A 16,498-nucleotide genomic window follows, 5' to 3' on the forward strand; every position below is an offset into this window, starting at 1 on the left:
ATTCAATTCTTTTTTAATTCCACACATATCAAATATTTTAATGCATGAAACTGCCTTTTTATAAAAAATCAAATAGTACTCTATTGTGCATTTTGTTCTAACGACAAATAATCAAAACAACGTAACAATAATGTTTTCACACGAATATGATATATATACATATATATATATATTATATGGTTCACCAACATATATACTAGTAAAAGATTGATTTTGCCTTTGATTTCCACAAAAATTAGGTAAATTAATTGGTAAGAAAATGACGGTCGCCGTTCACGTGATTTAGTTTCCTATATAAATAGCTGCTCTCTTGCTGCCACTTCTACCACTTGCCCATTATCCCAAAAATCATACTACATATATACTAGCAAATATATATTATATATTATCCACTATTTGTCCTATTGGCCAGTAGCCCAATATGACTTTTATTATGTGGACAACATTTATTTTGTCTGTAATTGTATTATTCATCTTCCATAAGATGGTAGATCTGAAGAAGAAGAAGAAAAAACTTCCTCCTAGTCCAAAAGGGATTCCAATATTAGGACATCTTCATCTTTTAGGTGATAATCCTACTCAAGATTTTCACAAATTATCTCTTAAACATGGTCCTATTATGTACCTTAAATTAGGATTATTACCAACTTATGTTATATCTTCTCCTGAATCAGCTGAAAAAATCCTCAAAACTTATGATCATGTTTTTGCTAGTAGGCCTCATAATGAGACGGCCCAATACATCTCGTATGGCCAAAGAAATTTGATTTTCTCAAAGTATGGCGCGTACTGGCGTAACATGAAAAAATTATGCACGGTTCACTTGCTGAGTAACATGAAGATTAACTCATATCGATCTACTAGAAGTGAAGAAATTGACCTTATGATCAAATCGATCAAAGATGTAGCTCAAGGTCGTCATGGTCGTGTTGCTGATGTTGTTGACCTTAGTGCTCAAGTTTCCTCATTGAGTGCCAACTTGAGTTGCTTGATGGTTTTTGGTAAAAAGTTCGTGGATGAGGATTTGGGCAAAAGGGTTAGTTTTAAATCTTTAGTTCAAGAGGTTACACAACTTGCTGCAACACCAAATCTTGGAGATGTTTTCCCTTTTCTTGGTGTTATTGACCTCCAAGGACTCACACGTCGCATGAAGGACACTGCTAAGGTGTTAGATAAATTTGTAGAGAAGATTATTGATGAACATGATCATGATGTAGACCACAAGAAAAATAAGGACTTTGTAGACACTATGATGGCCATCATGCAATCTGGAGAAGCAGAGTTCCAGTTTGATCGTCGCCATGTCAAAGCTGTCCTGTTGGTATATATATATATGTTCATTTCCAAATTGATATAGTATATAATTAGATACTGCTTCCATTTTAAGGAATATATTTGACTGGGTATAAAATTTAAGAGAACAAGAACACTTTTGAAACTCATCTTCTAAAACAAGTTACTCCATCCGTTTAAAAAGAATGATTTACTTTATTTTTTAGTCCGTTTTAAAAAGAATAACTTCTTTCCCTTTTTAGTAACTTTTTAATTCTAACTGTCCACATGACATGTTTAATAAGACCATAAAATTAAAGAAGATTGTGTTACATTTGTCGTATCTTTAATTTAAGACCACAAGTCTTAAAAGTCTTCTTTATTTTATTAAACTCTGTATCTAATCAAACTAGATCATTCTTTTTTAAATGGAGGAAGTATTTAATTTTTCATGACTATAAATCATTTTCTTAAGCTTAAAATAAGAAGTTCAAAATTAAGTTGTTGCTGAATATGAAAGATATCACTTTAATTTGCCAAATCATGCAAAATAAGTTGTTTCAAAAAACAAAGAATTTCACGTAAGTTATTGAGACAAAAGAAATACCAATATAATCCACAACTCTATATGTCACTTCGAAAATTAATTGCAGTCAGCTACCTGTTTTATATAATCTTGTGTCTAAATGACTCAATATCTCTAGATGATTCATCATAATTAAATTATTATTATGAAGACCATCAGCTTAATTACCTTTAACTCGTCTTCTTTATCCAGACTTGGAAGAAACAATGCTTTGCCAAGTTGAGTAACAAACTTAATGCATGGTACTAATTAATAGTATTTCTTTTGTTAAACTCAGGATATGCTTGTGGCATCAATAGATACATCATCAAGTTCAATTGAATGGATGCTCTCAGAACTTCTCAAGAATCCTGATATAATGAAGAAACTCCAAAAAGAGTTGGAACAAGTAGTAGGCCTAAATAGAATGGTAGAAGAATCAGACTTGGAAAACTTGAAATACCTAAACATGGTATTTAAAGAATCATTTAGGCTACATGCTGCTGCCCCATTACTACTTCATGAAGCGATGGAAGATTGTATGGTAGATGATTTCTATATAAAAAAAGGATCACAAGTCATTGTCAATGCATACACAGTTCATAGGGATCCTAACTATTGGCCTGAAGCTGAGAAGTTCTCCCCAGAGAGGTTTCTTCAAAGTAACATAGATGTTCGTGGACGTGATTTTCAACTTTTACCGTTTGGCTCTGGCAGAAGAAGTTGCCCCGGGATGCAATTGGCATTAATTATTGTTCGTCTTGTGGTGGCACAATTGGTTCATTGCTTTGATTGGAAGCTCCCAAATGACATGCAGCCTAAGGATTTGGACATGACTGAGCATTTTGGTATAGTGATTGGCAGAGCTAATCATTTGATGGCTGTTCCAACTTACAGGCTACAACACAAATGATTTTGGGAAATTGATTTTGATATGATACATCTAGTTATATACATGACGTTTGACCTTGGATAATAAAGTTTCTTTAATTTACTGCTTTTGATTTAAGTACTTTTGTGTATGCACTTGTACTAGTATAATATGTTGAGTACTGTTTTTACCTTTACTTAAAAAAAACCTTAGTAATTGTATTGAATGACAATGCTAGTCCTATAATTAGTTAAAGACTACTTTTTTGCCATCTTCGTCATCATATTAATCTTTTTCTATTCTTCTCTTAAAAAATTATTACCCCTAAATTTATAACGACCATTTTTTTATTGAAAAAAAATTATATTTCGTACAATTTTAATTATTAATTTCCTAGATTATACTACAAAAGTATGATTTATGCGTACAAAAAGAGAAAGATAAGAAAAATGAAAAGGGGAGGAAAAGAAATTAATTTAGGGGATAATTATAAAAGGCTCATTAAAGGGATACTTTTTATTTTTCAGAATTTTGTTTTTAAATAGAAATTCTACATAAGTAAATTTTATTAAAAAATATAATTAAATAGATTAAGTGACTTTCTGAGTAAAAATATAGTAGTTGACCAATAAAGATCAAAATTGAGTGACTTTTCAGAATAAAAATATTTATAATTGACAGACCGATTGAGTTATTAATTCTATTACTCATGCTTTTTGATGTTCTTGGTTACCTACCTCTTAAGAAAGATACTTCTTCGATTTTAATTTGTATTTCTCATTTTTCTTCTTTGAAAAAAAATATCTCTTTTTTTTTTAATAACTCTTTAGTCTCAAATTTTCACAATGTCATGTTTAATTAAGACAATAAGATTAAAGAGATTTTGGTACATCACGTATCTTTAATTTAAGAAAACAAGATTCAAAAGTTTTTTTTTTTTTTACTTTTTAAAACTTCATGTCAAGTCAAAATTAAATAAATAAATAAATAAATTAAAATAAAGTATTTAATAACCTTAATATTACGAGTATTTGTCTAAATTATTCTTATCCCGCTTAACATATCATCAATTGCTAATTGGAAGTTGGAACAGCTCAAACAATTCTTTTTTTAAAAGTAATAGTTACTTTTTCTTTTTCTACTGCTATAAGTACAAAGACGTATAACCAAATTAAAGATAAAAAATTGTCAAGTTGCATATTAGTAGACAAATAGAGGTCCGTCTATGAATAGACTACACAAAATTACAAAGGCATAAACAGAAAATCAATAAAAAATTTACATTATGTGCATTTCTCAGCCATTAAACTTTCTCCATGTTTATAGTATTAAACACGAGAATGAATCGTGGTACATATTTTTATTTAACAAAGAGAGGACGCAGAATGAAGTAAATGGAGGAATTAAATTTCATGAGTTCTACCTTTAAGATTTTTAGAATCTTATTATATCTTAAAGTTATGATTCATACCAACTTTTTATTATTACTAGTCAAGTATACGTGCTTTGCACGATGTCTCACGTTAATTAATATTATGTGTATGTTATAATATTAAGTACACAATTTTTAAATTGTGTGCTATGTAGAGCGTAAAATATTTGTTGTAAGTAATGATGCTATTATTCATCATTTTCAAAACATAAAAAATCGTTGAGCACAGTTATGATTGGTGTCCTAAGATTAGAAGTCTTTTTCTGAATTCAGACTTATGAACTAAAGTATTTTGTTTGAAACTTGTTACTGGAAGCCTTTTTTGGTAATGGTAATATTAATTGTACTTTTATTTAATGTTGCATTTAAATAGTTATATATTTATAGTATATCATCATTAGTAATTTATATTAAAAAATTAAAGCACCAACAACTTTTAAATTTTGCGTCTGCCACTGATTCTACCACAATAACAACATACCAACTACATTCCTACATAGTGGATTTGGAAAGGGTTAGTGTACAAAAGTGTACACAATCCATATCTAACCTTCAACAAAAGAAAAATCACCAATTTTACTTCATGTATAATTCTACTTCTTCCACTCCAGGTTACTAATTTCATTACATTAGTACTACTAGTTTAGTGGACGTGCTTTGCACGTATATATCGCGTTAAGTTTTGAATTGAAAAGGCTTCAATTTAAGAAAATACACGAAAAACTATTAAAAGAACAGAGCTCATTGTCATGGGAATTTTTAGCTGTGAACATGATTAAAACAACTAACATAGCATCTTACTACATCATAGAGTTTTGAAAGTCATAAATTGTGACTTCTACATTTCAATTATTACAGTTTACACGATTTAATATATTCTTATTGAATAATTCCAAATGACCATCAATAAAAAATGATTTTTAAATTCATATATAATTTTAAAAGTTAAATTCAAAAGAATCATATAAGAAAAACAAACATGAAAGAATCCTAAGGTCTAAAAGACTCTTATATTGGTAGCTCACAAGCGCATCCAAGAGTAATAGTAATCTTACTCTTCCACATCTACTATATAAAAAAAAACCTATAATCAAGATATCAAATTTACATGAAAATTCTTTAAAGTCTGAACCAGTAATCATCTACCACTTGTTGAACAGCTTCTAACAATAGACATGATAGTAATAAACACCATAATTCAGAAATATGTGAATACCTGTAATTAAGGTGTATATCATCATCTCACCGCAAGATCAAAACCTTTCTTCCAAGTTCCAACTTTTATTGATGTGCTCCCCTCCTCATCTTCCCCTTTTTTTTTTCCAGATTTGTTATAAAATTTTCAATATCATTACACTTTTACCAATAAGCCAATTAATCAAATCGGCACAGTAACTATCATTGCTATTAAAAAAATTGATGCAAACATGAATCGTTAAGCAGCAATTAGATAATTATATCCAGCTTAATTGTTATCAGATATATAGAATGGTGAACAAATATATAATCTCGTTCCTAGGCCGAAAATCTTTTTATGAAAATGTTAAAGATCATATATGAGAAAACAGTTCACTCAATTGCACACTAGCAAGTAAAAATTAGAAACAATTAGGAATTAATCAACTGAAATTATTTGGTACAAGGAATAGGATAGACAAAATTATTACATGAATTAATATCCCTAGCTATATTTTGTTCTGAAATTATTATACTTATCCAATGTATCAAACGATCCCACAATAGTAACATGCAGTTGAAAGTAAAGCACAATAAGAAGATTGAACACATGTCAAGAATAATAATAAAGAAAAACATACAAAGGGATAACAGAGTAACAGACAACGTGGGATAGTGCAATTAAAGAAGTAAAACCTTGAGTCATATTCTATTTTTTAACAGAGAGATCCTACCAACATGGATTTGAGTCCTAAGAATCCATATATATGATCTTCATAAAAAAGTTGGATAGGGTTTGTTTTTATTTTGCATGTTTTTTTGTAGTTTTTTTAAATCAACAATTGATAATTGATTCTTCCTTTTATAACAATTTCTCGTGTTAGCAATTTATATGTTAGAAAAACTTAATATAAACAAACCTGCAAATAAATTGTAATTTATCTTTAAGTAATAAAACAATCAAGAAAAAGTAAGAACTCACCCCTTATTACGATATGTGTCCGATTATTCAAATATTTGACATGCCCAAACTTTCAATTTATACGTCTAACAACATCAAAAGAAGCAATGAGTATAAACCACCATGAAAATATAGAACTCAAAAATATTGTCATAATATATAAAATATATTACTATAAAGAATGTAGAAAAGTCTTTTCGCAAGTGGAATATTGTTTTTCACTTGCAGAAATAATAGAAATTGTGCGGTAGAAGATGAATTGAACAAACCAAATCTATATAAATTACAAAATAAAAATTACCTCTTGCCATATATTTTAAAATTCCTTATTTAAGTAAATCTTATCATATTTTAAATTCTTATCTCATATATTTTAGGAGACAATATTATAATATAACTAAATAATAATTTGAGAAAAAAAGGTGAAAAGATGATTTTATCTGAAATAGAAACTTTTAATGAAGGGCAAAAAGTTTGAATCACTTTTCTAAGGTCTTCACACTTTTAATGTATTATAGATATAGAAATAGATATAGATAACATTGTGTCCTTTTCTTATGACTTGTATTACAATTATCATATATTTAGGATCCCTATTTAGTTATAAAGATATCGATATAATAATTAGAAAAAAAAAAAGTGAAAAGACAATTTCGTCTAAAACAAATACTTTTAATGAAGGACATTAGTAATATCTTTTTTCTGTGCACAAATAAATTATTAAAATAACTATTATATTTTTGTTGAGCTGCAGTTATTATTTTCCTACAATCATATATTTTGGAATTTTTTAATTATTAATCATAGAGAAAAACATAAAGTAATAATCTAACAATATAAAGTTTATCAAAAATATAACTGAAAGTACATGAATATAAACCATTCTTGTAGCACAAATAGAAAAAAAGTAGAGAAAAAAAGGGCATATATTATTAATAGAAAAATAGAGAAAGATGAAGAATAATACACGTATTTATTCTTTAATTTTTCTTCATGTCATCAAGAAACAAAGAAATCTTGTACGACTAAAAAAAAGAGAAATTTATTTTTCTACTATCATATATTTTAAGATTCTTTAATTATTAATCATTGAGAAAATCATAAAGTGATAGCCTTACAGTACAAAATTTATAAAAAATATAACTGAAAATACCTGAATATAATCTGCTAAGAAATTGCATATTCCTACAGCACAAATTAGAAAAAAAAATAAAAAAAAATGCATACATTATCAATAGAAAAATAGAGAAAGACGAAGAATAATACAAATATTTATTCTTTAATTTTTCTTTATATCATCAAGAAACAAAAAAATCTTGAATAATGATAGCAAAGAGAAATTATGAAAATATAACTTGCAATAAATTAAATGTAGATATGATTGATAACAAAAAGAATTAGTATAATATTTGAAGAATACCGTACCTTCAAAATACATGAAAAAGTAGTTACAAAATTATTGCTGCTACCAAAATTTCTGAAGCAACAAAGATAAAAGATTTAATCTTTTGAATTTAGAAAACTCATCTTCCATCAAAGCTAAAATCATTGTGTAAGTACTAATATAGTCTTGTGGTATTCTGTATTTTTTAGATTTAGAGAACACCCATCTTCCATCAAAGCTACAAACCATTATGTTGGTATTAATATAGATACTGATATAGTCTTGTGATATTCTGTAGATGGTGATAAATTTTCAATCGCCGCCTTTTATTTGTATAATTGTATTTAGATTGGTTTAAAAAAGAACCATACACATTCTTTAAATATGGAAAATGTGTACTCTTTTATACCTTACGTAACTAATTTAGGGGGGGGGGGGGGGGGAGGGGCTTACCATATATTTTAGTAGTTTATAGATATTAATTTTCTTTTATCATATATTTTAGAAATTCTTAGTTTTATATATTTTAGGAGTTAATTTTATAAATATAATTAAATAATATGAATTAAGCATGTGAAAGATGATTTTATCTATTGCAAAGACTTTTAATGAAGGGTAAAAAGTTCAATTCACTCTTCTAAGGGTGTTCACATTTTTAATATGTTATAGATATAGATTTTAGTAGATTTTTAGACAAAATGCATAACTATCCCCTATCATATCATAATATTTCAATTACACGTCTTTTCTTTAAGAAGATCCCATTATCTCCCTAAACTTTCGGCAAAATACATAACTATCCTTCAATCCTATCATCATGTTTTCAAATACACCTCTTTCCTTTAAGGTCATATTTCTCCCCTAAACTTTTTTTCGTAATTATTTTCACCTTTTATGCTGAGTTGGACAAGAGCGTGAAAACACATCCTTTTAGCTCATAAGATCCAATAAAAAAGTTTTTAATTAGTCTGTACTACTTTAAAACCTTTTAAACAATTCTTGGCCATTTTTAAAGAGCTTCGATGTTTTTTGGATATGTTTTTTCAGACTACTCTTACTGAGAGTAAAATTTACTATCATTACTATAAACCATGTATGAACGATATTAATTGAGTTATCCAGTAACATGTTTTTCCAAAATGTTTTTCCAAAACAGAAAATCAGCTACTCAGATTTGAAAGTAATAATCTTAAGACGTAAAAAAGACAATCTGATGCACTAAAATCTGTTATGCACGAATTCGGGAAAGAGCCAAACCACAATCTCTACTGTCAAAAATATAATAATACTTCTAACAACTCTAAGATGTGCAATTAAATTACAACAATAACAATAACAACATATCCAGTGTATTCCCACCTAGTGGGGGTCTGGGGATGGTAGAGTATATGCAGACCATACCACTACCTCAAGAGAAGTAAAGAGGCTGTTTCTGATAGACCCCCGGCTTAGGATCAATAACAGTATAACAAATACAAAAAGAAAGTGCATATAAACTAGTATGGTACACAAATCAAACGAATAGTATAACAAACACAAAAGATAAGTGCATAATAAACTAGTACAGGATGCAAAAAAAGCCAACACCACTAGCCTCAAAAACTACAGCCACAATACTACGAACCAGAAACTCCTCTATTACTACCGTTGCGCTCCCACCCCCTAACCCTCTACCCTAATCTGCGTTCTCCACACCTTCCTATCAAGGGTTATGTCCTCTATAAGCTGTAATAGCTCCATATCATGCGTAATCACCTCCCTCCAATAGTTCTTCGGTCTACCTCTAGCCTGACTAAAACCATCCATAGCCAGAGTCTCACACCTTCGCACTGGAGCATCAGGGCCCCTCCTCATCACATGCCCGAACCAACGTAGCCTCACTTCTCCCAACTTATCCTCCACCGAGGCAACTCCCACCTTCTCCTGAATAATCTCATTCCTCACCCTATCTTTCCTGGTATGTCCACACATCCATCACAACATTCGCATATCCGCTACCTTCACCTTTTGAATGTGGGAGTTTTTAACTGGCCAACACTCCGCTTCATACAACATAGCCGTCCGGACTACCACTCTGTAGAACTTACCTTTAAGCTTCGGGGGCACCTTCTTATCACAAAGGACTCCCGAAGCGAGCCTCTACTTCAACCACCCTGCCCCAATACGATGCGTGACATCCTCGTCAATCTCACCATTACCCTGAAATATAGACCTAGATACTTGAAACTTTCCCTCTTCTGGATGGCCTGGGAGTCTAGCTTCACAACCACTCTATCTTCTTGCGACATATCACTGAACTTATACTCCAAGTACTCTGTATTGGTTCTACTTAATCGAAAACCTTTAGATTCAAGCGTCTTTCTCTAAATCTCCAACTTATCATTAACTCCACTCCGAGTCTCGTCGATCAGAACCACATCATCTGCAAATAACATACACCAAGGCACCTCCCCTTGAATATGTCGAATCAAAACATCCACCACCAAGGAAAAATGAAACGGGCTAAGAGTCGATCCCTGATGCAACCCTATCAAAACTGTGAAGTGCTCTGAATCTCCACCCACCATCCTCACACGAGTCTTCGCACCATCATACATATCCTGAACCGACCTAGTGTATGCCACGGGCACCCCTCTAGCCTCCAAGCACCTCCACAGAATATCCCTGGGAACTCTGGCATATGCCTTCTCTAGATCAATAAACACTATGTGCAAATCATTTTCCCTCTCTTGAAACTGCTACACTAATCTCCTCACAAGGTGAATGGCCTCAGTGGTCGAGCGACCAGGCATGAAACCGAACTGATTCTCAGAGATCGTCGAGATTCTCCTTATCCTCAACTCTACCACCCTTTCCCAAACCTTCATAGTATGACTCAACAACTTAATACCTCTATGGTTGTTACAACTTTGAATGTCTCCCTTGTTCTTATATACTGGAATCATCGTGCTCCACCTCCACGCTTCAAGCATCTTAGCAGCTCTAAAGATAATGTTAAACAACCTTGTCAACCACTCCAGACCTGCCCCACTAGTGCTCTTCCAAAAATCTACTGGAATCTCGTCTGGCCCCATCGCCCTACCCTGCCGCATCCTGCGAATAGCTCCCTTGACCTTCTCAACCTCGATACGCCTACAATAACTCTAACATTAATTTCTGTTTCATTTTATTGCCACTAAAAAATACACCAATCATAAGTCAAGAAAAAATAAGTATTTTTCAGTATCTTCAAACAATTGCTAGTTATAGTGATGGAGTGAAATCAAAGACATTCGAGTGATTGAAATATAAAGCAACATATTCGTTTTTACTCTATTGAAGTTTATTATTAGGATAAATTATTCTCAAATTAGGATTGATTTGGCTTCTTCAGCGAATAGGACAGAGAGAGTGAATAAAAATAGAAATTTGAGAACTATATATTATTTCTCTTTCCTTTAATTTTTAAAGACTAGATAATAATAAAATAAAAAAAGAAAATAGAGTGGGATCATTTTATTGGAGTACTTGTATGTAATGCATTTATTATAATTGTATTTTTTGTCCAAATCAGCATAAAAGATAAAAATAATTACAGAAAAAAATTTAGGAGGATAATAGGACCTTCTTAAAGAAAAGACGTGTAATTGAAAACGATGATAGGATAGGGAGATAGTTATACATTTTATCAAAAGTTTAAGGGGGTAATAGGACCTTCTTAAAGAAAAATGTCTAATTGAAAATATTATGATAGAATAGGAGGGTAGTTATGCATTTTGTTTAAATTTTTATGCATAAACTTATATTTTACATTAAAAATATTGAATTCGGATAAATTTAGTATCACAATAGTACATCCGCGCCCCAGAGGACACGATGCTATTTAAAGTATTCGTAAGACTAGTCTTTTTGACCATTTTAATTAAAATATACATGGGAAAGGAACCCATTCAGTTGAATTTGGTCCATTATTGATAATTTAAAAGGAAAAGCAAACTCTATAACACTTTTTAAAATAAATAGTTTAAATTTGAAAATTTTTTAAAAAGTGTCCAATTGGATATACTATTTATGCTTTATAGTTATTTTTTAATTTGGGTCATTTTGGCCTACGTAATTCATATACAATATTGATACAGTCTATATATTATACTTATACAATATTCAACTTGGCAAATTCGGCCCTTTTAAAAATATTTCAATTTTTTTTTCTATAAATTTTTTAACTAATCAAATATTCTATTTTTTTTATTATTTAGAAATAAAAATTAAATTATATAAAATCAATATAATTGTTAAATAGAATATGTATCTATATAAGATATATGTATAAAAATTGTATAGTTCTATCAAATAAGTATATGTATAAAATATATAGAAAATGTATGAAAATTATATAATTGTTGTATAAAATGTGTAAAAAAAAAAATATGTATAGTTATTGTATAAATTGTGTATCAAAATTATATAATTTTCGTATAGAATATTTATATATATAAGATTTGTATAGAAACTGCATAGAAAATGTGTAGAAATGGTATAGAATAAGTTAGTAAACTTAAATGGTTTGAAAGTGAAATTTAAATTTCATGGTCATTTTCATGAAAGTAATTTAATTTAAAGTGTCGCTTCTGTCCTATCCCTAATTTAAACCACAAACAGTATAGACGATTTACAATTACTTGATTGGAATTTTGGTCCACCAACAAAACTTCTCATGACTTCGTCTGAAAATCCATAGATGCATCACTTCCGTGGGTTTCCCTATGAGAAGAAAAACAAATTTCAATTGAGTAAATGTAATAAGTAATTTTAAGGAAAAAAATACAAAAGTACCAAATTTACGTTTATAATTTAAACTAAATAGCAATACTATCAAAAAATTATATGGAATAGCAACAATGATAATATTTTAATGGTTCCTTATCCTCCCTTATTTTTCTCTCTCGTATATCTCTAACATTTTTTTCTCGTTTTGTTTCTTGTTTATTTTTTTCATCTTTTTTTTTTTCATTTTGATTTTTTTCTATTTTGATTTCTTTTTATTTTGATTTCTTTTTATTTTTCACCTTTTTTCCCTCTTCTATTTCTCTTTTTTTTTTAGGTTCCCTTTTCGTTTTTTAAAATTGATTTTTAAAAAAAAATTTAAAAAAAAATTCTCATATTTTTATTATTATTTTTCTATTTTCGTTTTCTTCTTCTTTGTTTTTCTATTTTTATTTTTTTCTTTCTTTTCGTTTTTATTTTTACTCTTCTATTTCTCTTTCTTTCTTTTTTTCCTTTTCCACTTTTTTTTTTCTTTTGGGTTTTTTCTTTGTCGTTTCTTTTATTTGTCTATTTTTTTTTTTTTACTTTTTTACTCTTCTATCTCTAACTTCTATTTTTCTTTCTGTGTTTTTTCCTTTTTCTATTTTTTTTCTTTATCATTTTCTCTTGGGTTTTAATTTTATATTTTTTCGAATTTTAAAAAAATATGGCTACATCGAACACAAATCATGAATGATAATGAAAATATCATAATCATTTATTGTATTTGTATTCACATCATTATTTATATTTTATATTCATATTTTATAATTCACACTTGTAATTGTCTGTATTTTATAGTTTGCACTTGTATTTGTATTTTATAGTCCATACTTGTATTTATATATTATAGTTCGCACAATCATTTTATATTTTATATAAATTGCACTTGTATTTTAAAGAATTATTTTGTATTTATACTTAATTGTTGACTGCATATTATATTTTTCTTGTGATTTTATTTTATTTGTATTTGTATTTTTATTTCATTTTCATTGATACATTTGTATTTCTAAAAAACTATTTTGTAGGTTTTGAGGCAAACCCTCAAATATAAAGGGTTCAGGTTGAGTAGGTCCAAGACGGAGTGTACGAAATGCAAGTCTAATGACTTAAGGCAGGGGGACGAGGTGGTAGTGAGGTTGGATTCCCAGATTGTTTGTAAGAGGGATAGTTTTAAGTATCTTGGGTATATGATTCAGGGGAATGAAGAGATTGATGATGATGTCTCGAAATGTATTGGGGCAGGTTGGATGAAATGGAGGCTCGCATTGGGAGTGTTGTGTGATAAGAAGGTGTCTCCTAAGCTTAAAGGCAAATTCTATAGAGTGGCAGTCTGTCCAGCCATGTTGTATGGAGCGGAGTGTTGGCCAATAAGAACTCCCACATTTAAAAATTAAAGGTGGTAGAAATGAAAATGTTGCGTTGGATGTGTGGACTTACTAGAGGGGATAAAGTTAGGAATGAGATTATCCTAGAGAAGGTAGGAGTGACTTTGGTGGAGGACAAAATGCGGAAAGTGAGGCTGAGATGGTTTGGGTATTTGATGAGGAGGGGCATGGATGCCCCAGTTTGTAGGTGTGAGAGGCTAGCTTTGGATGGTTTCAGGAGGAGTAGAGGTAGGCCGAAGAAATATTAGAAGGAGGTGATTAGACATGACATGGAGAAGTTACAGCTTACTGAGGATATGACTTTAGATAGGAAGGTGTGGAGGTCGCGGATAAGGGTAGAAGGCTAGTGTGTGTGGGGTGAGTTGTAGCAAATAGTTAGGAGATCTTTTGTGTAGCCAGGTTAGTGATCCTAAGACTATGTCCATAGGTAGGAGCAGCTAGTTAGGAGAGTTCAAGTGTGGTGGGTGTCTTGGGTCTGTGAGTGTATGGAATTACTGTGTGGTGTCTTATTTCTTATTCCTTATTTCTTATTTCTCTTATCTCTTATTTCTCTTATTTCTATTTTTATTATTTCTTATTTCTGTTATGTCATCCATCCTGTTTCATATTTTATTGTGACCTTGTTTACTATTCTTTATCTTGAGTCGGGGGTCTTTCGAAATAGCCTCTCTACTTCTTCGAAGGTAGCGGTATGGACTGCGTACATTTTACCCTCCCCAGACCTCACTTTGTGAAAATACACTAGGTTTGTTGTTGTTATTGTTGTTGTATTTGTATTTTTAAGTTGATCAAATATTTATTTGTATTTGTAATTTAATTTATTCGTATTTAAATTTGTAGTTGATTGCATCATTTATATTTTTAAACAAGTGAAAAGGAATTGTTATTCTCTTTGTATGAACACTTGTGTTTATATTCATTGTATTTTATTGATACAAATAGAACCACTACTAAAAAAATAGTTTTTGCGACCACGATCGGTGATCCGAAAAAAACGACCACCTGTGGTTTTTTTTTTTCATTTTTTTCTAAAAACATTATAACAAAAAAATCAACCACATATGATCGCTTTAAAATTGCCAAATAATCATTTCAAAATTCTTCTTAAATTTTTATATTAATTATTATGTTTTCTTAAATTAAAGGGGACCACAAATGGTCGGTTTTCGATTAACAAAAAAAAAATATTTTCAAAAAGAAAAAACTAAATTAAAAATACTATGCAAAAATCAATCACTTGTTGTCGCTTTTTGATTAAAAAAAATAAAATACTTATAGAAAACAACCACAGGTGGTCGGTTTTCGATTTAAAAAAATAAAAACTAAAATACTTTGAAAGTGGTCGCTTTAAAAATATTATGCAAAATATTTTTTTATTAAAACAAATAAAAAAGAAAATAACTACAAAAATCGCTCGCTTGTGGTCGTCTTTTGATTATAAAGAATAAAAATAAAATATTTTTAAACAGGGACCACCTATGGTCGCTTTTCTTTACAAAATATAAATTAAAAATATTTTTGAAAAAGAGATCACAAATAGTTGGTTTTTGATTAAAAAAATTTTAAAAAAATATTTTTAAAATATTAAAAAGATAAATTTAAATTATTATTTAAAAATCGTCTACTTGTGGTCGCTTTTTGATTAAAAAAAATATTTGTAAAACCAACCTCCTGTGGTCAGTTATTGATAAAAGAAATTTTTTAAAAAAATATTTTTGAACAATCGACAACTTGTGGTAGCGTTTTCTTAAGAAAATGAATTAAAATTATTATGCAAAAACTGACCACTTGTGGTTGCTTTTCGATTAAAAAATTTAAAAGATAATATTTACAAAAGAAATTAAAAAAGAAAATAGTTTTGAAAAAATTAATAAATAAATTAAGATTATTATGCAAAAATCGATTACTTGTGGTTGCTTTTTGATTAAAAAAAATAAAAAAGAGAATATTTACAAAAACCGACCACTATTAAAACAATTTAAATTTTTGGGGGAAAGAGACCATTCCGATAAAAAAATAAATTATAAATACTATGCAAAAACTGACCATTTGTGGTCACTTTTTGATCAAAAAATAAAAAAGAAAATATTTATAAAAAAAATCACAAGTGGTCGGTTTTTGATTAAAAAAAATTAAAAAGAAAATGTTTTTGAAAAAATGACCACTTGTCGTCGTTTTTCATTTAAAAGATATATTTTTAGTATATATTAATTATTTTTTTTATTTATACGACTACATGTTGTCAGTTTTTATATAATTAAAATAAAAATTAATTAAATTTAAAATTTGTAAGAAACTATTCCAAAAAAAATTAAGAAATATATTAAATAAAATAAATAAATTACGTAAAACAAAATCTTTATTTTTTTTTATCTATGTTTCAATGTATAAAATAAATATATTTTTCATCGAGTATGTATATATATGTGTGTGTATGTCTCGTGTCGTATTTACGTATATTTTCCGGGAGAAGGTTTGTTTTTCATCTATATGTATACTGTTTTAGTACACCAAATTATCCATTTACTGATCTTTCACAATCTTTATATATTATTGGTTATATGCCAAAATTACAGGTAGTATTTATTCGTTATATCAAATTTTTATATTTACTTTTGTATCACTGAATTTTCCTTTTCGATTTTACTTAAGAATTTTATA

The 16,498-nt window shown here is 29.2% G+C and overlaps 1 protein-coding gene across 1 annotated transcript; it reads left to right on the top strand.

Moving 5' to 3' along the window:
* The first annotated feature begins 321 nt into the window (after positions 1-321).
* On the top strand, positions 322-2,979 carry LOC107870391 (cytochrome P450 71AU50). Its single transcript, XM_016716908.2, has 2 exons — positions 322-1,321; positions 2,136-2,979. The coding sequence occupies exons 1-2, from the start codon at positions 422-424 to the stop codon at positions 2,748-2,750; spliced, it is 1,515 nt and encodes a 504-aa protein (XP_016572394.2). The 5' UTR covers positions 322-421; the 3' UTR covers positions 2,751-2,979.
* Positions 2,980-16,498: the final 13,519 nt, after the last annotated feature.

This window comes from Capsicum annuum, chromosome 5, assembly GCF_002878395.1.
Source record: "Capsicum annuum cultivar UCD-10X-F1 chromosome 5, UCD10Xv1.1, whole genome shotgun sequence".
NCBI classification, from domain to species: domain Eukaryota; kingdom Viridiplantae; phylum Streptophyta; class Magnoliopsida; order Solanales; family Solanaceae; genus Capsicum; species Capsicum annuum.

Coding starts and splice junctions, on each gene's coding strand:
- LOC107870391 (XM_016716908.2), top strand. CDS start 422: ATGACTTTTATTATGTGGACAACATTTATTTTGTCTGTAATTGTATTA. Junction 1,322..2,135: donor ATGTCAAAGCTGTCCTGTTG/GTATATATATAT, acceptor TGTTAAACTCAG/GATATGCTTGTGGCATCAAT.